The sequence below is a fragment of the Saprolegnia diclina genome, assembly GCF_000281045.1.
Source record: "Saprolegnia diclina VS20 unplaced genomic scaffold supercont1.21, whole genome shotgun sequence".
NCBI classification, from domain to species: Eukaryota; Oomycota; class Saprolegniomycetes; order Saprolegniales; family Saprolegniaceae; genus Saprolegnia; species Saprolegnia diclina.
The window spans coordinates 247278-273437 of NW_008246088.1; the positions used below are offsets into that span (position 1 = coordinate 247278).

The 26160-nt window shown below is 60.9% G+C and overlaps 11 protein-coding genes across 11 annotated transcripts; 5 read left to right on the forward strand and 6 right to left on the reverse strand.

Moving 5' to 3' along the window:
• The first annotated feature begins 837 nt into the window (after nt 1-837).
• Nucleotides 838-1661, forward strand: SDRG_07328 (hypothetical protein). The gene has a single exon (XM_008613156.1). It carries the CDS (start codon nt 902-904, stop codon nt 1592-1594), a length of 693 nt encoding a protein of 230 aa, XP_008611378.1. The 5' UTR covers nt 838-901; the 3' UTR covers nt 1595-1661.
• A 54-nt stretch (nt 1662-1715) lies between these two features.
• SDRG_07329 (hypothetical protein) lies at nt 1716-2440 on the reverse strand (the record flags this gene model as incomplete). Its single annotated transcript, XM_008613157.1, has 3 exons — nt 1716-1862; nt 1919-1986; nt 2032-2440. 3 exons carry the CDS (start codon nt 2438-2440, stop codon nt 1716-1718), a joined length of 624 nt encoding a protein of 207 aa, XP_008611379.1.
• A 288-nt stretch (nt 2441-2728) lies between these two features.
• Nucleotides 2729-3370, reverse strand: SDRG_07330 (hypothetical protein). The gene has a single exon (XM_008613158.1). The coding sequence runs from the start codon at nt 3325-3327 to the stop codon at nt 2950-2952; it is 378 nt and encodes a 125-aa protein (XP_008611380.1). The 5' UTR covers nt 3328-3370; the 3' UTR covers nt 2729-2949.
• Nucleotides 3371-3672: 302 nt separating this feature from the next.
• On the reverse strand, nt 3673-5968 carry SDRG_07331 (hypothetical protein). The gene is made up of 6 exons (XM_008613159.1): nt 5757-5968; nt 4955-5710; nt 4424-4906; nt 4057-4377; nt 3892-4012; nt 3673-3840 (listed from the first exon to the last, which is right to left on the reverse strand). The coding sequence occupies exons 1-6, from the start codon at nt 5942-5944 to the stop codon at nt 3733-3735; spliced, it is 1977 nt and encodes a 658-aa protein (XP_008611381.1). The 5' UTR covers nt 5945-5968; the 3' UTR covers nt 3673-3732.
• Nucleotides 5969-6003: 35 nt separating this feature from the next.
• SDRG_07332 (hypothetical protein) lies at nt 6004-8117 on the forward strand. The gene is made up of 3 exons (XM_008613160.1): nt 6004-7158; nt 7208-7538; nt 7590-8117. The coding sequence occupies exons 1-3, from the start codon at nt 6537-6539 to the stop codon at nt 8062-8064; spliced, it is 1428 nt and encodes a 475-aa protein (XP_008611382.1). The 5' UTR covers nt 6004-6536; the 3' UTR covers nt 8065-8117.
• On the reverse strand, nt 8065-9804 carry SDRG_07333 (hypothetical protein). The gene is made up of 4 exons (XM_008613161.1): nt 9518-9804; nt 8476-9471; nt 8280-8433; nt 8065-8237 (listed from the first exon to the last, which is right to left on the reverse strand). Exons 1-4 carry the CDS (start codon nt 9721-9723, stop codon nt 8121-8123), a joined length of 1473 nt encoding a protein of 490 aa, XP_008611383.1. The 5' UTR covers nt 9724-9804; the 3' UTR covers nt 8065-8120.
• A 571-nt stretch (nt 9805-10375) lies between these two features.
• SDRG_07334 (hypothetical protein) lies at nt 10376-11119 on the forward strand (the record flags this gene model as incomplete). The annotated part of the gene is made up of 2 exons (XM_008613162.1): nt 10376-10753; nt 10805-11119. The coding sequence occupies 2 exons, from the start codon at nt 10376-10378 to the stop codon at nt 11117-11119; spliced, it is 693 nt and encodes a 230-aa protein (XP_008611384.1).
• Nucleotides 11120-11161: 42 nt separating this feature from the next.
• On the reverse strand, nt 11162-15586 carry SDRG_07335 (hypothetical protein; the record flags this gene model as incomplete). The annotated part of the gene is made up of 18 exons (XM_008613163.1): nt 11162-11299; nt 11345-11445; nt 11490-11628; nt 11673-11838; nt 11881-11971; nt 12018-12048; nt 12103-12150; nt 12202-12318; nt 12360-12527; nt 12592-12708; nt 12752-13043; nt 13090-13590; nt 13642-13960; nt 14003-14396; nt 14447-14669; nt 14715-14957; nt 15001-15135; nt 15177-15586. The coding sequence occupies 18 exons, from the start codon at nt 15584-15586 to the stop codon at nt 11162-11164; spliced, it is 3633 nt and encodes a 1210-aa protein (XP_008611385.1).
• Nucleotides 15587-15965: 379 nt separating this feature from the next.
• Nucleotides 15966-19168, forward strand: SDRG_07336 (hypothetical protein). Its single transcript, XM_008613164.1, has 11 exons — nt 15966-16073; nt 16118-16463; nt 16514-16917; nt 16962-17139; nt 17180-17358; nt 17404-17985; nt 18029-18213; nt 18256-18376; nt 18428-18547; nt 18588-18788; nt 18835-19168. The coding sequence occupies exons 1-11, from the start codon at nt 16014-16016 to the stop codon at nt 19144-19146; spliced, it is 2688 nt and encodes an 895-aa protein (XP_008611386.1). The 5' UTR covers nt 15966-16013; the 3' UTR covers nt 19147-19168.
• A 95-nt stretch (nt 19169-19263) lies between these two features.
• On the reverse strand, nt 19264-20224 carry SDRG_07337 (hypothetical protein; the record flags this gene model as incomplete). The annotated part of the gene is made up of 2 exons (XM_008613165.1): nt 19264-19288; nt 19356-20224. 2 exons carry the CDS (start codon nt 20222-20224, stop codon nt 19264-19266), a joined length of 894 nt encoding a protein of 297 aa, XP_008611387.1.
• Nucleotides 20225-20908: 684 nt separating this feature from the next.
• SDRG_07338 (hypothetical protein) lies at nt 20909-25918 on the forward strand (the record flags this gene model as incomplete). Its single annotated transcript, XM_008613166.1, has 4 exons — nt 20909-23444; nt 23488-23826; nt 23871-25097; nt 25149-25918. The coding sequence occupies 4 exons, from the start codon at nt 20909-20911 to the stop codon at nt 25679-25681; spliced, it is 4635 nt and encodes a 1544-aa protein (XP_008611388.1). The 3' UTR covers nt 25682-25918.
• Between the last annotated feature and the right edge of the window lie 242 nt (nt 25919-26160).

Below are 26160 nucleotides of genomic sequence, written 5' to 3' on the forward strand. Positions count from 1 at the left end.
CTGCGGCGGTCGTAATCCCTTGCGTAACGAGAGCATGGCGCAGCGCCTTGATCGCTTGGCGAGCGTCGCCTGCCGTCACTCTGCCACTCGCCTTCCACCTGCGATTGCGCTGCACAACTCCATGACCGCGACGCCTCTCTTCGCGCGTGGCTCTGAAGTCGGTGCCAAAGAAACGTCACGCTTCAAGCCTCATGGGACGCTCGCTCGCTCTGCCGTGCAGAGGCCTGCGTCCACGCTTCGTGGTGTGGCGGCAGCGAGGAGGTTGGTTTGATCCGAGTGGGCAGCGTCACGAACATGCGACGTAACGCCATCGGGCCTGTCTAGACTTGATCTTCTGGCGGTCCTGCATTTGGAGGACGGGTATGAGGCCGGGAGCCTTCAAGTAGCACTCGGCCACGCGCGATTGAGGACTGACCCGACAGTCTTCTACGGAGGTGCGCGTCGCCGCCGCCGATCCTCCGCCTTCGCAATCGTTTGTGGCAGGATTCTTGCTAGTGTCCATCTGGCCCTTGGTCGGGTGGCGTCAAATTTGTCCGTGGGTGAAGCGCTTCGATACAAACTCCAAGTGTTGTTTCTGCTGAGAACTCGCCTTGTGGCTTGAACCTAAAGCCATCTGGGTGTGGAATATACCAACCAACGTTCGTATTGAGAGGTGTTAAAGTGATAGTTGGTGGGAACTGTCGATGAAAATATAGAGTAGGTTCGTAAAGCCCGGGAATGTCGAAACCCATCCATCGCATGGGCTGTGACTCACGCTTGGCGTACCCGGCGTCACATGGGTCGGCAACGCTGATGGGCGACGGCTTCGTCTTGACGAATGTATGGTTTACGCGCAAGGGCTTGCTGACCCGATCTGGCGTGCGCAACGTTGCCACTCCCTCTTTTGCCTTGCCTTTGAAACATGAAGTTCTTTGCCGTGCTCTTGGCGGCTGTGGCCATCGTCTTTGCCCAGGAGACGACGACCGATGCGCCGACGACCAAGCCGGCCGCGAGCAAGACGCCTGCGCCCACCAAGTGCGCTCGCCAGTACACGAGCCCGTGCACGACCGCGGCTGACTGCGGTGACCTGAACGGCTTCAACCTGACGTGCATCACGTCGGGCGACAACAAGATGTGCTCGTTCAACGGCGGTGTCGCAGTCATCAACGTGCGCCAGAACTCGTCGGCCGACGGCTTGGTGCACCAGTACGGCGACTGCACGATCAACCAGTGCAACAGCGGCCACGGCTTTACGGAAGACAAGACCAACATCATTACATGCCAGGAGACGCTCGCTTGCGTCAAGGAAATCAACGACAAGCCCGGCGTCGTGCTCCGCTCGCAGTGCCACACGTGCGGCAGTTGCAAGGCGCAGTCGGTCAAGGAAACCCGTTTCGACTGCACCAAGGTCTGCCCCAAGACGCCGGCGCCGACGACCAAGTCGCTTGCCCCGGGTGCGACGGCCGCGCCTGGCTCGGGCAGTGGCTCGACGGCGACTACCACGCGTGCGCCCAAGACTGCTGCCCCCGTGGCGACGACGGCTCCCTCGAGCGCGTCCTCTCTGTTCGCCAGCGGCGTTGTCGTCGCGGCGATTGCTTTTGCCCAACTCTGCTAAGAGTACATTTACATACACCTATGTAACCCTAACTTCGACTATACGCTCCTTTGGGCTTCAACGAGTACCTCCTCCGTCGGTCGCTGCACGCAGTGATACACAAGCACAGTTGTACGAAAGGTCATTTGGTGGTGCCTCTGATGATGTAGTACACAAGCACGCTGATGCTGAACGTCAAGTGCAGCGTGATCATGGTCAGAAAGAGGTAGAACCACTTGAGCGTGCGCTTCCCGATGCATTTGCCCGTCCACGGGCAGTGATGGTCGAGCTACATAGACCGGCGATGAGTACCTGTAGACCACATGCATATCTTCGTGTAGATACCCCGTCGATGCACACTTCGCACTCGTAGCAGTGGACTGCGTTGGCCGGGCGGCGGATACGGCAGTGGGCTAGAACGCTGTGAGCAGAAGTCAGAGAAGAGTGCATGGCCGTACCGCAGAGCACGCCTTCGTCTTCGCCGGCGGGATTGACATAGTCTTCGCGGATGATGCCGGGATCGCTGCACGCCACCATCGCAAACGAAAGGAAAGTGAGCACGATCGAGAGCACCAAGACCGCGATGACCCACGCCGTGATGTTGCGATCGAACGAGCAAATGAACGACGGCGCCAAGATGAGTGCGAACGTAAACGTCATGCACGGCCAGTTGGGCCCGACATGGCACACGCTCGGGAACGCCATCGCCGTGCCACCTTTGTGGAAGAGATAGTGGGTATGGCCGGCGCTAAAGCAGCAGCCGCCGGGCCGAGCGTCTTCGAGGATCGTCACCGCATGGTCGTCGATCGTCGGCGCCGACGCGTCGCGCTCCTTTGGGGTCTGCAGCGCCATGAGGTCCGTCTCCATCGATCGACCGCGGCAACGGTCGGCTTGGTGTTTTTCGAAGTCGAAGTTCCGAGTGATTGAATCCAGCGCAAGATGGCCATACACAACCAAGCAACGCGTTAAAGTCGCGTTAAACGCCGATACCCCATGTACCCACGACGAGGCCATGACGCACGGCGTGTCGGAGACGTCCCTGCGCAATTGAAGCTCCGCGAGCTTCTTGCGTCGCTGGTGCCAGCGCCAGCGGGCAAGACGATCCGACGACCAGACGCAGCAAGAATTCACCAGCGTCGAAGCTACCAACAACAATATGCATACTTGGCAGCGCTGCAAGCAGCGGATGCTACATGTATTGAATCTGCCTGACTGCAGCATGACACGCGCCGTGGGCTCGCGACGGCTGCCCTTTCTCGGTACTCGACGTAGCGCGCTCGGCTGTACTCAGTACCATATTCGTGCAAACGACACGGACGCACCCAAGAAATCTAAAGCGACATCGTTGCGGAGCATCCGATCAAATTGCTATTCAACTACGACGAGGTCGTGGCGACGTGGGTCGTGAGCTGCGCGTGCAGCGAGAGCATGGTCGACCGAATGGCCTCGCACTGCTTGTTGAGTAGCTTGCGCTGGTCGCGAATGTCGTCTTTGCCCGTGACCAAGTCGGCTGTGATGATGCCATCGACACCGTGGAACTGAAGCTTGTCGAGGCTGCCGCACATTTGCGCGATCGCGTCCTTGGACTCGACGAGCTCCGACTTTGGGACGTTCGCCGTCGCGTTGTGCACGGCGACTTGCCACTCGATCTCCTTGACGCGGCGCTCGAGCTTGGCGATCGCCAGCTGCAAGTTGTTGAGGCTCTGCAGGGCGGCCTCGCTCGCCGAGCTGTAGGCGCGACTGCGGGATGGCATGCTGCTTCGTCGGCCGTCAACCTATTTTTGCCGTCCAACTTCGCGCTCGATAAAACTTCGACGCGGACACTTCGAATACCGTTCTCCAGCGGCCTTACCCGACTTGACATCCGATAACCTTTATTTCTAAGAGACAAATCACAGCCAAGCCACCACAGAGTATGCGTTGAGCGACGTGCCGCTAACAACAACGCGTCTCTACGATAGCAACCCACTCGCGCAAGCTCATCCCTTCAAGTACAAGGTATCCCGAGCGCAGCAGCTCCAAGCTTCACAGCGCAGTCTTCTCCCGAGGACGAGGGGTAGGTCTACTCGGCCCAGGACCATTTTCTCCAGCTCATTCGATGCACACCGACCATCCATGACAATAAATTATGTTATTGAAGACAACTAAATAAGCAACAACTACGCAAAGCGAAGAATGCGCAGAGGAATCTGCACCGGCGTGGACGTAGCACCGCTCGCCGCGTCCTCGGCCGTGTCCCCAGTCGCGAGACGCCGCACTCGCTGATTCTACGCTCAGGTCATAACAATGTGCCGCCTGCACGCGTCGACAAGACCAACCTGTATGCCGACTTCGGGGGTGGCCACGGCGCGCTCCTTGCTGCTGTTGTCGTCGTCGCCTGGCCATGCAATTGCGTGGGGCGTGTACCAGTCGATCCTTGAGGCAACCTCGCTTCGACGGCTACAGCCATGTCCATAACGAAGATACGAAGATCGCGGACGTACGAGCGCTTGCGCTTCTTTGGTTGAGCCAGTGCAAACTTGCCATCGATCGCGTGCTGGCTCATGCCGTCGGGCACGAAGCGCAGTCGTGGGTCCTCCTCTAACATGGCGTAAACGAGGCCATCGACGTCGCCAGCGTGTGGGTCCAGCCGTGCCAAGTCCAGAATCTCTCGCACGTCCAGTGTATCTCCCGGTGCCCGCTGTTGATCGTTTAAGCGATCGAGTGCCATGCCAAGACAGTTGATGACAACGGCGCGTGGCACGCGTGTTGGCGCCACGCGCTCGGCCTTGGCGAGGAAGGCAGCATCGCCGTCGGTAAATGGCCTACGCGTGCGGCGTCAGACAAATGGAGAACACAAGAATATCGTACAAGAGCTGGTGGTGGGGGTTGCTGACAAGGCAAAAGTTGCCGCGTCCAAGCGCGTCCGCACCGTACAGAACGCGGTCGTCGGCGCGCAGGCGATCGATGATGCCGCCAACGTACTCGTCGAGCGTCACGAGGCCTTCTGGCTGCAGTTTCGCAGCTTGCGCCGCAATGTACGCGTACGAGACTGTCGGCTGCGTTCGCAGCTTGTCCAGAACGTCCGCCAAGAGGTGTGTTGCAGCACTCACAACGTCGAGCTTGACAGCGCGCACAAAGCGGTCGCCGTCCAGGTGCAGCCGGTCGTCACTGCAGAGACGCTTGACGAGGTGGGCGTAGAGCCCGTCGGGGGTCCAGCCCGGCGCACGCATCTGCTGCGTCTCGTCTCGTAGGCGCTGCAGCGGGAAAAACGCGTGGCGTTCCAGGTGCGTCAACACCATCGTCGTCATGCGGCGCAGCGCGTCATCGGCACGCACGGGGACAGCAGCCGGCCTAATGAGCAGCGTCAGTTTGAGAAGATCCAGGAACGAATGGACGAACACAGGGGGCGCTCGGGGCGCTTCCGTTGGCAGTGCAAAGTAGCTGGCACTCGGATCTTGGCCCTGAACGAACGCAATTTTCGGATCCCGGCGCATGGCGTCAACGACACTCTGCGCGAAGGCGTCGTCGTCGATGTCCTCTTGCGACTTGGTGGCCTTCTTGGCCTTGTAGCGGAGGCAAGGAAACCCGCGCCGGCGCCGGCCCTCGGCGAGGATCGTCGCAACAGGAAACCGCGATACGTGCTGCAGCGTCGCCAGCGCCATGGCCGTAAACTTTGGCACCGCCGAATCGAGCGAGAGCGTCATGCTGGCGTCATACGCGCTGTGGGCTCTCGCAAAGACGCCCCGGCCCTTCTTGTCGAGGGAGTAGACCATGCGCGGGTCGAGCTTCATGGCCTCGACGATCGCGCTGGCATACGCTTTCGGGTCGACGTTCTGGGACACCATTGTCTTGGCCTGGCCAAAGAGGTTGGTCGTCATCCACGCTGGCTGCATCCGCAGCACGTGGATCGCGACGCAAGTCCACTTGTGGACGTCCAACTGAAAGGCATCGGCGTACGAAAGCCCGACCCGGAGCGCCTTGGTGAAGCCTTTGGTGTCAGAGAGCTGGGCTTGCGCACGCGTCGCCTTCTGAAGCGCCCGGCGGTGCCAAATGTACGGGTTCCGCGCATCGCCATGGCCTTGCAGGATGCCCATGGCCTTGAGCCGGTTCGCCACGTGGCTGCGCCCATCGCTCTTGTCACGCAGATGATGCCACCTAACGTTCAAAGCGCATGAGGTATATGCGTCCATCGCGTATGTACCAAGCCTCGAATTGTGGCGAGCAGCGCGCCGAGGCCTCGTAGACGTTGAGGAGCTGAACGAGGTCGGCCTTGGCGACGACAATCTCGAGGCGGCGCCAGTCGCAGAGGAACTCGAGGAAGACGAGCTCCTCCAGGACGTCACGGACCATCGTCTCGTGTTCGTGCTTGACGAGGTGGTCGCCTGCCATCCTCTGCGTTGCTGCTGCTCGCGGATGGAATAGTGTACGCCCTTCGTAAATAGTGTGATCTGGCCTTTCCAACGGTTGCGTGAACCTCGTCCTGCCTGCACCCTTTCCTCGACCCGCCTGCGTGGCGCAACGCCGTGGCTCTGCAGATCGAACCAAGTCGCAAGGCGCCCAAGAGCAATCACGTAGCCCAGCAATGGACCAGCCGCAGCGTCTGCGCTGACGACCACTGCCTGCTCGAGCTCGTCGCAGGAGGCAAGCCTCTACGGGGCATTATTGTCGTCGAACACTCATTCCACGGGGCTTGGTTATGGCCCCGCAGCTCATTCGCACCGTCGCCGTGTACAGACATGCTTCGTTCTCAAGGTTACAGCAGGCGCACGACGTCGTTGGAATCGCTCTGCTCGGCGCACGCAAGAGGTCGGAGCCAGCGCCACGCACGGCAACGCCAAGCCCCTGATGTTTGGCCCACGGACCCTTCAGGATGCAACGTGTGGGACTGAGCGCCGCCGTTGTAACATCCGCCAAGCCGAGGCGAGGCGACAACGATATGCTGCGACACGCGGGAAGGGCCATAGAAACCGGCAGTTGACGGATGACTTCAAGTTTGCACCGAGCAACGGCCTCGGATCGCACTCGCCGTTGTGCCACGTACTGCACAAGCAAGCGCATGAGCATGAGCATGAAGGCGACCACAATAAGCTACGCCCCGCGCGTGACCAAGTGGTGGACGCAGCTCGCACTCATCAACTTTGTCATCTTCATCGCCGAGTCGTCGCGGGGGATCGTCATGCCGACGCTCTTCCTCTACTGCCAGTCGCTCGGTGGCGGCCTCTACGAGATGGGTCTCTTGACCTCCGTCTACAGCGTCGGCCGCCTCATTTCATCGACCGTCTTTGGCTACCTCTGCGACAAGTACTCGTTCCGCGCCGTGTACATTGCGTCGGCACTCATTGGCCTCGCCGGCAACTTCGTCTACTTTGTCCCGAGCACGCGCGCGCTCATCATCAGCCGCTTCTTCGTCGGCGTGAGCTCCGGTAACCTCAGCGTGTGTCGGTCCAACGTCGCGGCTATGACGACCGTTGGCGTTCGGCTCAAGTACCTCACGATCCTCGCGATCTCGGTGTACTTTGGGTACGCCCTCACGCCCGGCCTCGACGGCTTCATGACGGGCATCGACTACCACATCTTGGGTCTTCCGCTCAACGAGCTCACGGGTAAACCTCGACATTATGGTTGCCGGTGGACTGAGATCGAATGTGCTAGCGCCAGGGCTGCTGCTCGTGCTCATGAACTTGGTCACGGTCGTGCTCATGGTTTTCATCTACGACGACTCGATCAGCGTCCACGACGCGCCGGAAGCCGCGGTCGACGCGACCAAGAAGAAGACGCCGTCGCCCAGCGACACCTTTGTGCTCTCGGACAAGCTCGTGTACGCCGGCGTCATCCTCTTCATCATGCTCAACGTCGTCGCCCGCGGTGTGCTCTCGATCTACGAGACGATCAACGTGCCGCTCTTTGTGCAAGTGACTGGCGACTCGCACGACAATGTGATTGTCGCGGCCTCGACGTTCCAGTTCAACCTCGGTCTCCTCGGGTAATGACACCGTGTCCGTCACAACCTCGATTCAGCTCATGCGGTGTCTAGGCTGCTGGCGTACGTGGCCATTGAGATCTGGCACCACGTCGTCTCGGACGTCGTGCTGCTCGCCATTGGGTTTGGCGGCCTCGGACTTGGCAACTTGATCTTGGCGCTGCACGCGACTCCGACGTACACGGAGCTCTGGACTGGTGTCTTCTTCCTCTGGAGCGTCGGCAGTCCGATCACGACCGCCGTCTGTGTCTCGGCCTTCTCCAAGATCCTCGGCACGCGCCAGCAAGGCAAGTGGATGGGCCTCCTGGGCTCAGCGGCCTCGGTCTCGCGCATCATCATGCCGATGCTGCCGGCAGCTTTTGCGACATTTGCGCCTGTCTTTTGGATGGACGTTGTGCTCTGTGTCCTCAGCATCGCTATGCTCATCGCGTACGACGCTGCGGTGACGCGCGAGAAGACGACGGCCCGCGGCGATGCGTTGCTCTGCCAGTCCACGCAGCCCGACTATGCGAGCGTCGCCCACGCATAGTTGGCGATAGAAACACTGCCATGTTTTTGTTTTGAGTCTTGAGAGGTGGAGTGCCCTTATTCGTTGGCCAGATCCAGGGGGATCCGGGGCGGCACGACCCGCTGTTTTCGGAGCCCGTCCTCGACGCCGTCGTTGGGTGGCGTGCCGGCCTCGACCAGCGCCTTGCGCCGGACCTATTGCACCATGAGCACGACAGACAGATGGGTAGGACATACCTGGAGCCGACAGTCGTCCGTCTCGAGGTGCATGGGACGTGGCGTGACCTCGGTCGGAAACAAGACGAGCCGCGGCTCGGCCCACGCCATGCTGACGTTCACTGTCGGCATCGACCGCTTGATCTTCTTTGGCGGCGGGTCCAGCAAGGCCGGTCTATCGCCTGATGAGCCGTCGGCACGAAGAGTGCAAGCAGACCTTGGCGCGGCGTTGCCAGCTTTGGTAAAGTACGCGCGGCCCTTCTCGTCGACTTCGAAATGCAGCTGCGGGTTCTGCTTCATGCGCTGCACGACTTGGTGGAGGTACCGGTCGTGCGTCCACTGGGGCGGCACGCACGCCTTGGTTTCTTCAAACAAGAACGAGATCGCAAACATCGGCACATACTGCAGCAGCTCGAGCGCAAGCGCGGAAAAGTCGTCGACCGCGTTTGGCACTGCGAGCGGGCCTTTGGGCAGGCGGTCCCGCAGCCCGCCGTCGCTCTTCGGCGTCGGCAGCAGCGACGACGCGGGGGGCGCATCAAAGCCTTGGCGCCGCGCAAAGGTAAAGTAGCTGCGCTCAAAGGTCGGGCCGTCGACAAACTGGAAACGGCCGTCGCGGCGGAAGCGCTCAAGGACGCGCGCAATGTACGCGTCTTGGGCGCAGCCCTCGAGGCGCGAGTTGCGCACCATCTCGAGCATGTGTGTGATCGGGTACGTGTCGTCTCGCTGGAGCACGTCGAGCGCTTCGTTGATGTAGTTGGCGGCGGCCGCCTGGAACGGCAGCGGCGGCTTGACGTACCCATTGCTGCGTAACCGAAAGATCATTTGCCCTTGGTGGTCCGAGACAAGCTCGATCTCGGGGTGGCGCTCCATCTGCTGGAGCAGCGTTGCAATGTACGCGTCCGCGTCCACGTAGCTGGGGAGGCGGAAGCGCAGCTCGCTCTCAATTTTCGAGACGTAGTACGGCTGCCGCTTGGTCAAGCTCGAGAACGCGTATTTGGTGTACATGACCACGTCGTAGTTGATCGCATCGTTGTAGCGCAATGGCGCCGAGAGCACGAGGCCCTTTCCGCGCGCTTGGATCGCGCGGTGCATCGCCGAGAAGTTCCACTTGAACGGCTGCGATGGCGACCCGTCGCCATCGATGAGGCCCATCTCGTTCATGCGGTGGAGGAGGATGCGGCAGCCCTCGTCGCGGTCCGAGAGCCACGACCACCTACGAGGCGCATACGGTCAAGCGCAGAGGCAATGGGCGTGGCTACCAGTTGGCAAACTGCGGCGACGTCTGGCGCGACGCTGCGTACTCGTCGAGGAGGTCGACAAAGTCGGGCCGGTAGTGCACGCTGCGGCTCACGTCCGGGAGGTCCACGAGGTACTCGAAGAAGGGCAGCATGCTCATGACGTCGCGCTCGATGCGCACGTTGTCCCGCTCCGGCGGGCCATCGTCGTACGCCGACCGCGTCGCCATCGCCGAATTGCTCCAACGTGGGGAAACCAAGCGCTGGGGTCCGGAGCCCCGCCTGCGATTGGCTAAAATGCGGCGCCCCGTCCAAACTAAAACGGGCCGCCACACGCGCCGTGACACCTGCAACGTCATCGCCACCCCAGCAGCTCACACCATATTCACTATATACAGTACTGCTCGATTCCTATGACAACTTGTGCAATGACCAAGGACCAGTAGGACGTTAGACGATGCCAGTGCACTTGCACCGTGCGAATTTTGCAAACTCTGTATTGCATCCAGTGTATCTTGAGCACCAGGCTGGGATTAATCGATGCGTCCGCGATCAAGGCCTCACCGGGATCACCGCTGGTCCCGCACCTCTAATGCTGCATCGTCTGACGCCGGTAGTGCGTCGGCGTCGCTGAGAGCAGCTCCCGATGAAGCTCGACACAAACCTAGAGCGCTAGCTCCTCCTATAGCCCCGAGACTGCGTTCGGATGAGCAAGAAGATACGCGTCGTGGACCTTGATGAGAGGTCTCATCACCATGGCGCTCCGCAGCTCGTCTACAGTCGCCGTGTGGGACCATGCTCGGATCTCAAAGCCAAGTGCGAGGAAGCCCGACTTCAACTTGCGGCAAGATCGCAACCGGCCAAAACCGGCTTGGTATCCGGATGACGTGCAGCTTCGGAACATCTCGCACGATGGAGCGGCAGGCGGCGTCGTCGTGGCGGCGCAGCCATACACCTCCACACAGTAGTCGGCGGCAAGCAGCGGCGATCGATCGTGAGAGACATCTTGGCGCTGCCCAGCGAACGTCGCCTGGCAGCGCGACGAGGAAGCGAGACCGGGCGCCACCCGAGCAGGTCTGGCGAGCCTACGAGCCCGACATGGATCCGTTTCGACGCCAGCCACTAAGCGCCGATGCAAGCTCGGCTACCATAGACGCAAGTACGCAGACAGAGGTGATCGCAGATGACCTCGGACAATACGGCCCCGTGCACTTGATGAGCATGGCGACGATTGACGAGGTGATGGCCCGTCTGAGCGAGGTACTACTACGTACGCCTCGTACAACGACGATCACGCCACGTTGTTTGTAGCGAAAGACCGACCTGCAGCGCCAGTGCGAAGAAGCTGTCCCGGCTCCTGAGGATTCTGAGCCCGCCACGACCGGTGACGAGCACATCTTGCTGCCTGACGACACGCCGGTGCAAGCCCCACCGCGGAGCCGGTCCTACGAAGCGCTCGTGCAAATGGAAGCGATCCTTGAAGCGCGCCATCGACAGCTCATGGAACACGGAACCCTCGACGCCTACGCGCGAGCGCCGGCCAAGACACGACTCGCGATGGCCGACATTCAAGATGAGATAGCACGCATGCACATGCAGCTGCACCCGCGCTCCAATGCCCAGTGACACCACAAATGACTGTCGAGACTTCAACATTTTTGCGATTTGCTAGTACTGGCTGTACACGGAGAGCCTGTCGCCGGTCGAGAGTGGCGAGAACGGGTTCACGCGGGACCACATGATGGCTTCGTCCAGCGAGATCGCCGACACCTCGTCCTCCAGCTTGATCGATGGGCCGTGGATGATCTAGCGCCCATTATATAGACAAGTGCTGCCACAAGAAAGGTCGACCTCGCCTGTAAAGAGCGATCGCAAAGGAAATTTGGCCTGGCCCGCCGACGGGAGGTTGGAGCCGGGCACGACGACGGCTTCGACACGACCTTGCAGCGCGTCTAGACCCATCGTGACATACCCACAGGGCGACGTTGCATGTTACGCGGTGGCGACGCAAGAACCTTGTGCCACGTAGCCACGCGTGCTTGTAGCGCTTCTGGCCACGAGCTGCGCGACCGCTCGAGCTGCGCGAGCACGTGCTGCAGCCGGCCGAGATCCCGCGACGCACAGTAGTCGGCTTCCTACACTCGCTTGAACCCAGCCACTTTGCTCACACGTAACCAACGGCTTCGAGCAAAGCGGCTTCGGGGATTGGAAGTCGGACGGCGGCGCCATAGCACTGCGTGTGGACGACGTGGAAGAGGTAGCTTACGACAGGGACCGGCGACCGGGCGTCCATGGCTTGTACGGCACCAGCAAATGCCATGAGGGCCAAGAGCGTCGCGCGCTGCCTACAAAACTCTCCATCAATGTATCAATGTATCAGGCGGTACTTGGGCGACGCTGCCACAGCGTCGTACGAGCCCAAGATGGTCGTAAATGCAAACACCACGGGCCAGTTGACCTCCGGGGCACCGAGAAGCTCTAGCACTCGCATCCACGTCTGAGCTATAACTCCAACCGACTGTACCGAATACTTCCGAGATGGCGAGTTGAAGGCCCTAGAGTATGCACCTTCTTGTTGATACGAGTCCGAAGGCTGCATGGGAGCGCACCTCTGCTTCGTCGCCGAGCAAAAGGTGCAGTCGAACGGCATCGACGAGCTAAGTAGAGCAAGGTAGAACGCAGCAAGCATCGCAGGTGGTCGTCCGTACACGCTCGCCCGCCAACGCATCACGGAGCTCGGCTTCGAGCTCGGTTTGCTCGAGAAGCCGCGCCGCAAGAGTTTGCGTGCGTCCGAGGCGCGCCTGGCGCGCGCACAATAGCCACGTCTAGTGCATCATGAGCAGCGCGAGAGGCTGTGGCAGAGGACTTCATATTTTGCTTCGAGAGGCGGGAGTGTGCCGAGGAGCTGCAACACTAGGGGCAGCGCCCCGAGTGCTTCGTACTTGAAAGCGAGGCGGCGCACGAGCATGACGGGTGGGTGCTGTGGCGACACGTCTGTCGAGAGATACGTCGAGAGCACGTACGCCAGCTCGAGCTACACGATGGATGGCCATATGGAACCAAGATATGGACCGTGCCTGGTCGCCGCGCAGAAGGACAGCTATCGCATTGTCCATGGCGTGGACGGAGAGGTAGCAACACGCTGCAAGAATCGGGTCGCCCGCGTCCACGTACTGCGTCGCCAAGGCTGCACGCGAGCTGTGGCGCAGCGCCGACTACAGCTGGTGAGACGCAGTTTCTCGAGGTCAGGGGACGCACCCAGTCCTGCTGGCTGGGCGAGTTACTCAAAGATGGCGCTGCGTGAGGCATCGTCTCGCTCGCCTTGGCGACGACGAATGCATCTTCATACTGACTACGGCTGTGGTACAGAGCGACAGCGCTTTCAACGTCGCGGGTCGCTACGTAGTACACGGCAGCGTCCTCGCTCTCGCTCGCGGCCAAGTGCTCGGCGTACTCGGTTGCAAGCTTCTCCCAAAAAGCCATCGAGACACCCGGTGCGACAGCTAGCGCCTTCTCCCACTGGTTCATGTCGGCCAAAATACGGCAATAGCTACAGCGGCTTTGAGATGGCACGTTGTACGAGGCGATGACCGTACCGAACGAGGTTGCCCGCCTTGAGGTACGTCGCCGCCGCTTGCAAAAGGTGTTCTTCCTTGTTGAGGCGCGTCGTTTTGCTCGGGCGGCGCGACTTGGCCAAGCCCGCCTCGAGGCGCCGGGCCTGCTCAAGGTACGTCTCGACAACGCTCTCTTCGCGCTGGATGCGCATCTCACGCGTGCTCTTTTGTTGCAGCAGCGCAAAGAAATTCGCGAGGCCGGGCAGCATGCCCGCGACAACAAATGCTGCTTCGATGGGCGCCACATCCGGAGCTGAGAGCACGGTGGCTAGCAGCGTCGTTGCTGACTCGTACGTGCGGAGGCCCCAGAAACGCAAAGTCGAGTCCCGCGAGCATGACACGAACGTGCACGGCGTCGCAAGATGCGTCGCGATGCCATACACGTCGGCGAGATGGTCGACGACCACGAGTCGGCAGCTCCGCGAGTGGATGTCCCAAATGCGAATCGTGGCGTCCCAGCTGCCGCTGAGCAAGAGCGGCGCGCTAGAAAGAAAGAACATCAGTATCAATCGAGTATCAAGATCGAGCAAATACGGTGCAGCGTGCCACACGAGCGCCCGCACAAAGCCCGTGTGGCCCGTGAGCGTAATGTACGGCACGACAGCGTCCACAGCACTCTCTTCGGGCCAGCTCCAGACGCGGATCGAGCAGTCGTCCGAGCTGGACGCGAGAAGGAGTCGCGCCGGGTCGGCGTACCACACGGTGTGGAAGACCCGCGCGTCATGGGCCGCGAGAACGCGGAGCGGCTCGGTCGACGACGTCTTTGTGGCAAAGACGCGGACAACGTGGTCGATGCACCCGACGACGAGGAGGCCGTCGCCACGCGGGCTCCAGTCGCAGCCAAACGCAGCTCCTATCGTACTATGAGCAAACCCCAGTTGGTGGAGCAGGCTACCGGGCAGCACGTAGCGCTTGACGAGGACGCCGCTTGGCAAGGCCAGCACGACCGTCTTGTCTTTGGAGGAGGAGGCGAGAAGCCCATCGTCGCCAGTGTCCCACGCAACGCGGTAGACGGCGTCCGTGTGATGCCGCATCTGCACGGTGGCCACGCCGACGGCAGTGTCCCAGAGGAAGACGGTTCCCAAGGACGACGACGACGCTATCAAAGAAGCGGTCGCCGGGGCCCATGCGACGCTGTAGAGCACGCCGTCTTGGCCCTGGAGATGTTGAAGGCAGTGCATAGTCTCGACGTCCCAGATGCGCACACTGCCGTCGTGGCTGCACGTTGCCAAGACGTTTGGGTTGCTGGGCTGGTATCGCACATCGAAGATCGTCTCCTTGTGGCCGGGCTGCAGGCACGCAAATGAGCTCATTTGACAAAACCGCGAGGGACACATACGTGGCTTGCCCATGCGAGGTGGCGCTTCTGGAGGTCGTAGACACCAACTGAGCCGTCGACTGCGGCGCACAAAAGGCGGTGGTCCTGCAACACTGCGATGTTGTGGATGCCGGACGACTGGGCGCGGACGTGCTGCAGCGGCTGCGGCTGCGAGACGTTCCAGATCTTGAGGATTCCACTGCGCGCGTTGGCCGTCACAAACTGCCCCGGCGCCGACGGCAGCCTAATGCCAAGCACCAGTTGTACTTGCGCGAAATGAGGTTCGTACCAAGCAATGGCATTCGTGCCGGCGCCTTGCTTGTCGAACGTGTGCAGCTGCGTCCCGGTCGTCTCGTTGATCTCCCAGAGAGCACTGTGGCCGTCCTTGTAGGCTACGAGGAGGTACAAATGCGAGAGCGAGTCCCACGTCATATCGGTGATCGCGAGCGCCTTCTTGTCGCGCTTCTTCTCGCGTGTGATCAGCGTCAGCGCCGTTGGACGCGCGCCATGGTAGAGCCCGATGGCGCCGGACCTAGAATCGTATCAATCTATCAGGACAAAAGTGCACGGTCAACTCGAAGCCGATCGCGAGCATGCCACGCGTCTGCGGATTCCATCGCAGTACGGTCATGGGCGACTCGGTCGGCTTGGGCAGAAGCCGCGCCATGCTGTGGGTGTTGGCCTCGAGGTCGATCGTCCACACATAGATGCTAGTCGCCAAGTAGGACGTGCGATCGAAGTGGCGACGTACAGCTTGTCGCTGCAGGCGATCGCGAGCTGCATCGTTGACGCGTCGTGGGGCTGCCATTGCAGCGAGATGGCGTGGTGGGCCGTCGGCAGCGTCGCTTGGAAGAGGATCTCCTCGGTCGTGACGTTCCAGAGCACGACGCCGCCTTCCATCGCGACGGTCGCCAAGTAGGCGCGGTGGCAAGCGAACGGGCACCACGCGAGGCCGAGCACGTTGTCTTTGGTCGACAGGAGGCGGTGCAGGCGGAAGGTCGTGGCCTCGTACACGTACACGGCGAGCGTCGACGCGAACGCAAAGAAGGCGCCGGTGGCGTCGCTGCCCACAATGTGCAAGTTGCCAAGCCCGCGCCGCTGCATGCAGCCCGACGGCACGACGCGGACTTGCTGGAAGCTCACCTTGGCCCGCGGGTCCATCTCACACCAACGCGATCTTTCGAAATGCTTTGGCCGGCGCTCCTTCATGGCAGCGCGTGAGTGATCGAAGAGCGCGATGCATTCTTGCCATCTCACAGCAGGCCGTGGCCATCGACGTCGCTTGGCACATGACCGGCGCAGCCCTGTTCTGCCCAGGACCATGCCCGGATTCCTCTGTCTATTTGCACGCCACATTGGCCCCACACAGCGACAAAGGTCTCAGTGCTCTGCATGTCGCCACGATAGAGCTACCCTGCTGCGAGATATCAAACGCGTTGATGGCAGTGAACGAGGTGGACGCGTGCAATGCGGTGATTCATGGTGGCGGTCGCGGGGTCGCCATGCAAAAGTTGCGTGTGTGTAGCCAATCCAGCCACTCCTTGGAGCAGGACAGGATCTTGCGACGTTTCGGAGCGAGCGAGCGTCGATGGTATCGGCCAAGGAGGTCGCGCAGGTCGCAGTCTATGGCGGTCCGCTGGACAAGAAGGTAAAGACGCCGGATGCGCTTGCAGGATCTTCCTCGTCCTGTAGGGCCGCATGGGCTGGAAGAAGCGGTACTTCTACCTCACCATGTCGCAATGGATGTACTACGATGCCACGGACGCGTCGTCGCCGAGCTTTGTCACGAACGCGTCCGAGATCTCGCTCGTCGAGGAGCTCCATGCGTCGATCGATCCGGCTACGAGCCAGAGCACGAGCAGCAGCTCGTCGTCGTCCAAGGGCTACTGCTTTGCCATTGTCGTCGGCAAGAAGCGCAGCGAACTCCGCGCCGCAACAGAAGAGGACCGCGACGGCTGGATCGGCGCGCTCGCTCCGTACGTGAAAGAGACAGCGCCGCTCTCGAGCCCCCACGCCCACCACCCCAAGTCGCGCTCCAGTACACCTGCTGCCTCCTGACGCTATCGCTAGAGCATCCTCTCTGCGTAGAGGCCGAGCTCACCAAGGTCGCCGAGTACCTCAAGCAGCAAGTGGCGTTCCAGAAGAAGAAGCAGTTTACCGCCGACGACGCCACGACGATTCTCGCCAAGAAGTTCCCAAACCTCGCGCTCACCGAGCTCGAAGCATGGGGCCAAACGCTGCTCGACGCCAAGTTCATCATGACGACGGGCCCGACGACCAAGGACTCGATCTCGTTTGGTCGGCACCCCGGCGTCTTTACGTGCGACGTCAAGAAGAAGACGACGAGTCGGCTCACGGCCAACGAGCGCTCGCGCATTAGCGACCTCATGAGCAGCGCGACGTTTGACGCACGGGCGTACGCCGAGCTCTTTCTGAAGCGGAATCCACCAGAGAAGATCCAAGAGCATTGCGAGATGCTCTTGGATCAAAAGGTTTGAGTCGCGTCGTGCGTCGCTTTGGACGAGTGCGAGCGTAGGACGCCATCATTGAGGAGCTCAAGAGCGATATTTGCGCCAACTACGTCACGTTTCTGTCGGCGGCCGCGGAGATTCGGAGCATGGACAGCAGCGTCTCGCTCATGAAGAGTGTCATCCACGACTGCAAGCGGTCGCTCGCGCAGCTCCAGGCCATTTCCCTCACGCCAACCAAGCAAGGTTGACTCGCATCCATGCACTGCCTCCAATAAGAACGTAGACGTCAAAAAGGCAGCGAGTGCCAGCAGCCAGAGCAAGTTGCTCGCCGCGGTGCCGACGCCGCCGGATGACATGCTTCTCGAGCTCGAGCACAGTCTCGAGATGTTCCTCTTTGAACAAGACTACGACGGCTTTACCTCGCTCGTGCTCGACACGCGAAAGAATGCACCATCACTGGCGGCAAGTCGACGCCTCTATCGACGCCACGGTGTCACCATCCACTAGGCCAGCGCGCTCGTCGACCGATACACGGCGCAGTTTGTGGACAAGGTGACAACTGCGACAACGGGCCACCAGACGTTCCGCGAGAACCACGTCACCTATCTGCTCCGGCTGCACGAGACCAAGGCCGCGACCGACATGTGTTTGGAGGCGTACTCGGCGCGGCTGCACTCGCAGTTGCGCACGGTGGTAGCGTCCGGGCAGCCGCAGGCCTACGTTTTGGCAGCGTCGCGCGCCTTCTTCACGACGCTGCTCATGTGCTACGAGGACTTTGTCGCGAGCTTCGAGGGCCAGCCTAGCAGCTACTTTGTCGCACTCACGAGCTGGATCCATGCCAATGTGGCGCAGTTTGCCTCGGAAATCGCCCTGCACATCTTTGAATGCCCCGATGTCGCCATGGCGTGGGTGGTGCGCGACCCGACCGAGCTCAAGGCTACGTCCAAGGCCATTGGCGCAAGCCTCCGGCTGCTCTACTTTGGCGCTCGCCAGCTTGAGCTCGCGGGCCTTCCGATCGCGAATCAGCTCGCGCACTGTCTCGCGCACCCGCTCCAAGAGCACATTTTGAGCTACGCCAAGGCCATCAAGGTATCGCGTGCGTCGAGTCTGTGTCGTTTATGAGAGAGGGTAGCTCAAGGTCAAGGACGAAGTCAAGCGCGAGCGATGGGACCTCCTCTCGATGAAGATCCGCGACGAGAAGACCCAAGCCGAACACGAGATTGCGCTCACCAAGAGCGCTCGCTTCTTTTACGGCCATTTGCAGCAGTACTTGCGCGACCTGCAAAAGCTCCTCCACCCGTCGTATCCGTCGTCCCAGTAGTCGCTACCACCCATGCACCTCTGTACGCAGCGATGTAGGTCGCCCAAGATCCAAATGGCAGTGCTCTACGAGACAGAGCTCGTCCTTCTCCAGTACCTTCAAGACATCAAGACCATGTTTGAGAACCCCAAGACGACGACGTCGGTCAAATACGCCCACGTACTACTCCACCGCTCTTGCGCCACCGAACGAGACGACTCCGTCTTGTAGGTCGTCGCGATGCTGTCGACGATGCGCTACATTGAGAAGGACTGCGTATCGCGCGTGCTCTACACTCTCACGGCGTGTCTTCCCGCAACCCAGCTCCAAAAGGCCGACTTTGGCTCCCAAGTTGCTTGGACTTGCGTATTCTCGACTCAATGGCGCGTAGATTCGCCAGCTATGGCGTGAGATGCTGGACGCCAGCGTGCCGCGCATGGCGCAAGCTCTCTTGCGCAACAGCCTTCGCTGGAACGAGCTCAGCCTCGCGAGCGACGCGCTGCCATCGAACGGCGCCGCGTCCGCCCTCTTTCTGCCTACGCTCCTCCACGACTTGAACAGCGTGAGCCCGGACCAGCTTGACATCTTTGGTGTTGGTTGCCCACTCGTGTGGCGTGTCGACTCAGCCACCGCGTTAGGACCAAGACGACGTGACATTGCAGCTGCTCGAGGCGCTGTTGCAGGCCATGCTGGACGACAGTCCATGGTGGCAGCTCGTCGAGACCAAGCAAAAGGCGCTCGGGTACGGCGGCACAAGTCGGTGCATTGCCGAGCTGCGCGTGCTTACGTCGCGGGTCGCGTCGCCGGGCATCGCTCAAGCCGGCGCGAGCCTCGAGCAAAGGTTCAAGAGCATGTACAGCCGCGTTGGGACGAAGAAGGAGCTCGCACCCGATGCGTGGTGCACGCAATATGGCCTCGAGATCACAAAAGACGTCAAGACGAAAGCCTAATATCTACTGACGTACTACTCTATGACGTCGCGTCTTTGGTTGGGAACCACTCCGAGATGAGGCGGGTCTTGGCACCGAACGGGCGTCGCTTGGTCGGTGCAGGCAACGTCGGACTACTCAGATCCACGAGCGCGTTGCTGCTCTTTGATGCATAGTCGTCTATCGGGTGCAGCGCAGCTCGTTTGGCGAAGGCTGCTTGCAGATTCGACCGCTGGTACACGGGCACTTGCCCCTTTGTATAGAGTGGCACGGGTGGCTCGGAGGTTGTTGGCGTACGGCGCGTCTTGGGCAGCGGCGAGAGCACGTCAGTGAGGTCGACGACCGGCGCGGGCTTCTTGCTCTCGGGTTTTCGTGGGCGTTTGGGCGCGCGCTCGGGGCTGGAGGGCGCCGCGGGACGCTTGGCTGCTCGCTCGAGGGCGCGGACTTTGGCCATCAGCTTCTCGTATTGCTCGGCGCGGTACCGGTTCGAGGTCTTAAGCGCGAGAATGACGTCGTGCGGGCGCTGCAACTCGGCTTCCAGGACGCTGATCTGGTTGGTGGCAATGAACATTTGAATGGAAGCGGCGACCGAGGCTGCGCCGACTTGAGCCTGCAGCTGCTTCAAGGTCGCCCGCATCTCGACCGCCTCCTGCTGGAGCTTGAGTTGCGCGTACTTGGCGTCGTGTTTGGCCTTCTTGAGCACTTCGTTGGCCTTCTTGAGGGTCGTGATTTCGCTAGTGGCGTCGAGGACCCGTTGCTCGTACATCACCATATCTTGGGTTTGATTTTTGAGCCGCGCCTCGAGCGCGCCGACCCGCGAGGCCAGCGACTTGTTCATGGCTTGGATCTCGCGGACGTTGATCGTGCCCTCGTTGTCGACCGTGTCGTTGGACGGACGCGCACATGGGGCCGCCGGCGGCATGTAGAAGAGCTTGGTCGTGTGATGCGGCTGGCACGGCGCGCGGCAGGTCGGGCATTGCCGCTTGGCGCGCAGAGACATGGCTGCGCACTTGCCATGGTAGACGTGGCCGCAGGGCAGGCAGCTCAAGTCGTCGACCAGCGGCTCGAGGCAGATGCTGCACTCGCCCTCGCTTGACATGGCCGCTTTTGCGAATTTGAATTTTATCCAATCGTAGGGCGCTGTTTGAATTTGGAGGTGTATTAGTGTGAAATAGGGCGATATTAGTGTGCTGTAGAATCATCGGGGCGGGCAACGGCCCAAGCCACCAGTGCAAGTGGCGTGAACGTCGATGTTGTCTGCGACGCCCAGCAAATAGTACCAGCAATCATATCGGTGTCACTTAGGGTGTCAGTACCGGTACCTCATTCATTGTTTAACCTCGAGCAACGAGAGCGTCTGGCAAGTCGGCGGATTTAGCTGGCAGTGAAGCGCGTTTCCGGTGGCATCATCTCACGCGCTAACCCCTACGTATGGCCTTCGCCACAGCACAAGCCTGCTACGAAGTCAACGTTGGTGACAAGTGTACTAGTACGATCAAGCATTGCGAGCTTCGGAGGGGTAGGAAGGTCGTTGGCTGCCGGTCAGCTTGATCGCGCAGTCTTGAATTGACCAATGGAAACGCGTCGATCCGTCTCATTTTGGCCAATCATAAGGTGGCCGACCGGCAGCACCCAGGATGCAATAATATACCAAGCACAAGCTAAACGTGCGTCACCTATTTAATCATCATACAAATCTCTGTCATTGCAGCATATTAATATAACCATTTGGAAAACAGGATATTAATATTCGCATCGTATTCTATAAATAATTTGGCACGCGATGGAGCTGAGCGCTGACGACGACCTCGGCGCGCCACGTCTTGGCCTTGGCACGAGCAGCACCGACGCCCCGAAGACGCTCTACGATGCACTTCTGATGCACGTGGCCGCGCGCTTGCATATGAAGTTGTGCACGGCCGCTCGGAAGCGCCCGTCCTACGAGGTCGCCAAGATCACCGAGGCGCTGGTCCATACGAGCTACGTGGCCGGCGACGCGCTGGACGACGCGACGCAGCGCATCGTGCGCATGCTACAAGCCGAGCCAGGCGTGGCGCTCGACGTTGCTGGCAGCTGCTTGCTTTTGGACGCAGGCAAGCTCCGGCCCCTGCACGAGAAGGATACGCTTATTGCGCCGAGCGCAGATGGGCCCGGAGCTGTCAAGGAGATTGTGCGACGCATGGCGCGTCAGATCGCATTTCTGCCGCTGACCCAAGTCACGATTGCAGTGGCGGCCAAGAAGGCTATTGCGGGCTGCACGTCGATCGGAGGCAAGTGGATCAAGCGGAGTGTCCTCGAAGGGGTCATGCAGCTCGGGTGCTTCAAGAAGACGACCAACGCCGACGGCGTCCCTTGCATCGCGATCGACCCGACGCGCCTCAACCGCTCCGTGGCGTCCGTTCCCGACCTCAGTTTCCTCCGGCGACTCCCGGCGCAGACGTCTGGCTCGTACGCACCGCCTCCTCCACGCGAGCCGACGCCTCTCGCTGCAACGAGCGCATCTCACGGCCAAGCAAGCACACTCTACGACGCGCTGATCGAGCACATTGTCGTGCACGTTCATGCCGCAGCGCACACCGCGATCAGCAAGAAGGCCAAACAGTACAAGGTCAAGAAGATCACAAAACTGCTCACGAAGGCCGGCTACATTGACGACGTTCCACGCACGGCCCAGCAGGTTCTGGAATGCGTCCTGCGCGATCGCTGCCTCACCTGCGTCGACGGTGCATCGATCCTGGCCACGCGCGCCAGTCCTTATGCCGTCCCCGCTGCAACGCGCCACGGCGTCACGGCTCTCGTGCAGGCGTGGGCAGCAAAGATTGCGATCGCTCCGCACGAACTGACAAACCTCCGAGCGCAGCTTCAGAAGGCCGAGCTCGTCGAGGGATTCGACGGCATGGCCGAGCAAGCCTTTGACGCCTTGTGTGCCCTTAAGTGCATGGCCACTGTCCGCAACCACAAGGCGGCCCTCTGCCTCGGCATCGACCCGTCGCTTGTCCATCAGTCGCTAACTTTGTTCGTGGACGTGTCGTTTCTGCGCTCTCTGGCGTCGGTCGCGGCGCTATCCCCCGCGGTGTCCTCTCCGACGTTGCCGCTTTGTCGCCCGGCGCCAGCGCCCGTCACGGCCTCTTCCGCTCCGTCCAGGGAACTTGTGGATGACGCACGCCGCTCGAAGCAAACGCTCGGCGATACCCTTCTATATGCACTTGCCGATCACATTCGTCGTCTGGCGTACGATGCGATCCGCGGGGCCAAAGCTCGGTTCAACTTTGCAGCCAAAGTACCGCTGCTCCTGCGCGCGACGCGCTACATACCGCCGGCTCTGTACACGGAAACGCGCCAAGTTTTGCTTGAAATCGTGTTGCGCGATCAAAACTTGGTGTTTGTCAAGCCCCTCTTTGTCGTCTCGCGGGACCAACGCCCGCTGCCACTACTGCCGCCAGCGCGCCATTGGACGTCCGAGGCAACGCCAGCCGCCATGCTGCGTGGGCTGCTGAAACCTCTGGCGATTGCGCCGATCGCCATGATGGAGATTGCGAGAGCTGCGACGTCGGCGCTTGTCGCCCGCGGCGTCCACGAAGTTGCGACGGCCGTGCCCAAGCTCATTGCGGACCTCATGCAGCTCAAGTACGTCGTGGCCACCCAAGGCAAGGACCACGAAATCTACTTGGCGATCGATATGACGTGCTACCTTCGGCCAGCAGAGGACTTTACCTATGTGCCAGCACCCGAGTCGTGGCTCGTACAGAGCATGCCAACAGCAGCTTCATCTGTACCGAACCCAGTGGCAGATGACGCACCGAGGTCTTCGTCGTTTTGCTTGTCGAGCAGTGCACCGGAGAGCGTCGCGTCTTCTGGCATGTCGTCCGCGCTGTCTGTGCCATCGTCCCCGCTGTCCGCGTCATCGTCTGCGCCGCCGGCGTTGTGGGCCACGCAGTCTGCTTCGTCTTGTCCGCCGTCCCCTTCGTCGGTGCCGTCGTTGTTGGAGCCGCTGGACAGCGTGGCATCCGTGGTGAAGACGCACCACGACTCGTTCTTGCCGGCGATTTTGGCGTGGGTCCGCGAGGACAACCCGTTTTACGTCTCGTACGTCCGCGGCCAAGTCCGTTCCCACCTCCCGAATGACGTGGATCTGGACGCAGCGGTCGACGCCGTCGTGACGTCGTTGACGCAGCATCCCGAGCTCGTCTTCTGCGACAATGACCGACCGTGTTTTGTCGGCAAAGGGTGTGCTCCGCCCGACGACATTGTCGTGCAAGCCCCTCCACCAGGGACCTCGGACAACGACGACGACGAAAGCTGCAGCGAGATTTCAGCCGGTACGTCGAAAGCGGTACTGAACCCGAAGCAATGCGAATGTAGAAAGCGAAGTGTCGGACGAGTCCGAGCCAGACGCCGAGACGCCGGCTCCAGTGAGCCTGCCACCGACCACTGACATCTCACCACGACGCGTGATCGCCGCGTATGTGCAGCAGGTGGTACATCAACTTGCCTTGGGCGCCGTCTACGACGTTCCGCTCTTGACGCATCAGCTGAGCCGCCTCGGCATCGACGCCGATGACATTGACGATGCCGTCGCTGCTGTCGTGGCCACGCTTCAGTCGATGCCCAGCGTTGTTAGCACCCACGACGATCGTGGCGACTGGAGCTTTCGTCAAGACAGTCCAAAACGATTGGACGAGAAACTTGTACCAGACAAGCGTACGTACACACCTTTGATTTTCAGTTGATAACCCATGGCGTAGAGGCACCGTCGCAGCACGCCGCTGTGACGTGGAAGAGCTCGGCGCCTTGCACGAAGATCGCCACCACTGCACAGCTGCGTGCGGCGGTCGCGACCGTCGACGTCCTCAACGACCCGACGCACCGTCGCGTCCTGGCCATTGACGCGTACGGCGAGTGGCCCAAGGTGTTGCTTGTAGTCGCCTGCACCGAAACTACGCTCCTCATCGACTGCTGCGACATTCCGATCGCCGCGCTCGTGGACGCCGTGGGGCCGTCGCTTCGGTCGTCGGTTGTCACCAAGGTGGCGTTCGATGTGCACCGGTCGGCGGCGCTGCTCTCGTCCTTGGCCGAGTGCTGCGGTCTCGTGGATTTACAGCTGCTCCTCGAGCACGAGACGGCGCGCTTTGATGTTTCGTTTGCCGACATGGTGGCACACGCTGGGCTGCCCGCGCACCCGCACCCGCGGTACCTCGACCGCGCCGATTTCTTCAACGAGCGGCCACTACGGCCCGAAGCAATGCAAGCGGCGGCATCGACGACCCAGCTGCTTCTCCATGCGTCGGACGTACTCGCGAAAGGTATTTTTGACAACTTTGCACTGCTGCTAGCGGCGTCGGCCCAGCGCTTGTCGCATACACACGGCCAGCGCGCACTGTGCTTTGACGCACTGCACGATCACCGCGTCGTGTCGGCCGAGTACCTCGGTGCGTGGCGGCCCACCGACGTCGCTGCCACCACCCCTGTTGTGGTCCACGAAGACTTGGACGATATTTTGGGGTTGCTGCCGAGTGACTTGGTCGCGCCACTGTTGCAGCCGGGTGTCGCGTCCAAGCTGCTCGACATCGTCTTGGACCTCGGGCGGCGGCCGTGGGCGTGGGTCGATGGCGCCCGCTGCTTCCTCGACGTCCAGCATGAAGACCGCGTCGTGACGCGCGACGACCTCGATGCAATCGTCGACCGCGTCGGTGGCTTTGGTAGCGACAACCGCGCCGGCCTCGAGCGTCAACTGCACCGCATCTCGGCGATTCGCAACCGCCAAGACGTGATCATTGCGCTCACGATCCGCGTCGGTCGATACATTGAAGGGCATGCGGGCTTGATCGCAGATCTTCTCGCAATGGAAGACAAGAGCATCCTCTTCCTCGGCGAGCCTGGCTGCGGCAAAACCACTATCGTCCGCGAAGTGTCTCGCCATCTCGCCACCACGTACAATGTGTGCATCGTCGACACGAGCAACGAGATAGCAGGTACGACTGCCTGTTCCTTGTTGTCGCAATGATCAATATATGCATCCGTAGGTGACGGCGATGTCCCGCATGCGTGTGTGGGCTTGGCGCGGCGCATGATGGTGCCGTCGCTCGACGCACAAGCTCGAATCATGGTCGAATGCGTCCAGAACCACACGCCAGAGATCATGGTCATCGACGAGATTGGCCGACCAAACGAAGTCGAGGCCGCGCGCACGTGCAAGCAGCGCGGCGTGCGCATCGTCGCGTCGGCGCACGGCGACCTCCGGAAACTACTCAAGAACAAGCCGCTGCGAGGTCTTGTCGGCGGTGTCGAGTCGGTGACGGTCGGCGACGCGATGGCCAAAGCGCGGCAAACGAAGGACGACTCTGGACCGCTGCGCAAGCTCTTGGCGCAGCGCAGTGGCGACCCGATCTTTGACATTGTTGTCGAGCTCCAGCGCGGTCAGTTTGATACGTGGCGCATTGTGACGGACGCTGCAGCGGCCGTCGACGCTGTTCTTGCGGGCACATCGTATGCAGCTCAAGTCCGCACGCGCACGGCGTCTGGCGGTGGTTTCCACCTGCACAATTGCACTTGCTAAGGCCTAAGCAACGAGGACGGTGGATCAACGTGGCGAGCCGTGTGAATTCGCTCAGATAAGATTCGATAAGAGAGCGGCTCTTGGCATCGATGACCAATGATCATGACTCACGGTCATGGTCGGAGGTAGCCATCTTCAACTCTACATTTCTCGGCCCCACAGCCTCGCCCGATCGAATGACATGGCGCGTCGTAGTCCCCAAAGTGTCCTCTCTCCATGTGCCAACTATGAGCGATAACGTGTTCTGACTCGTTTTGGCGTCCATCGTCTTGGCAAGCGCGGGTGGGTGGTCATAAACCTGTGAAAACGTATATTATGTGATGAAATATAAGTTGTCACAGGTGCCGGACCACCCACCCGCGCGTGCCGAGACTGGAGACGCCAAAACGAGTCAGAACACGTTATCGCTCATAGTTGGTACATGGAGAGAGGACACTTTGGGGACTACGACGCGCCATGTCATTCGATCGGGCGAGGCT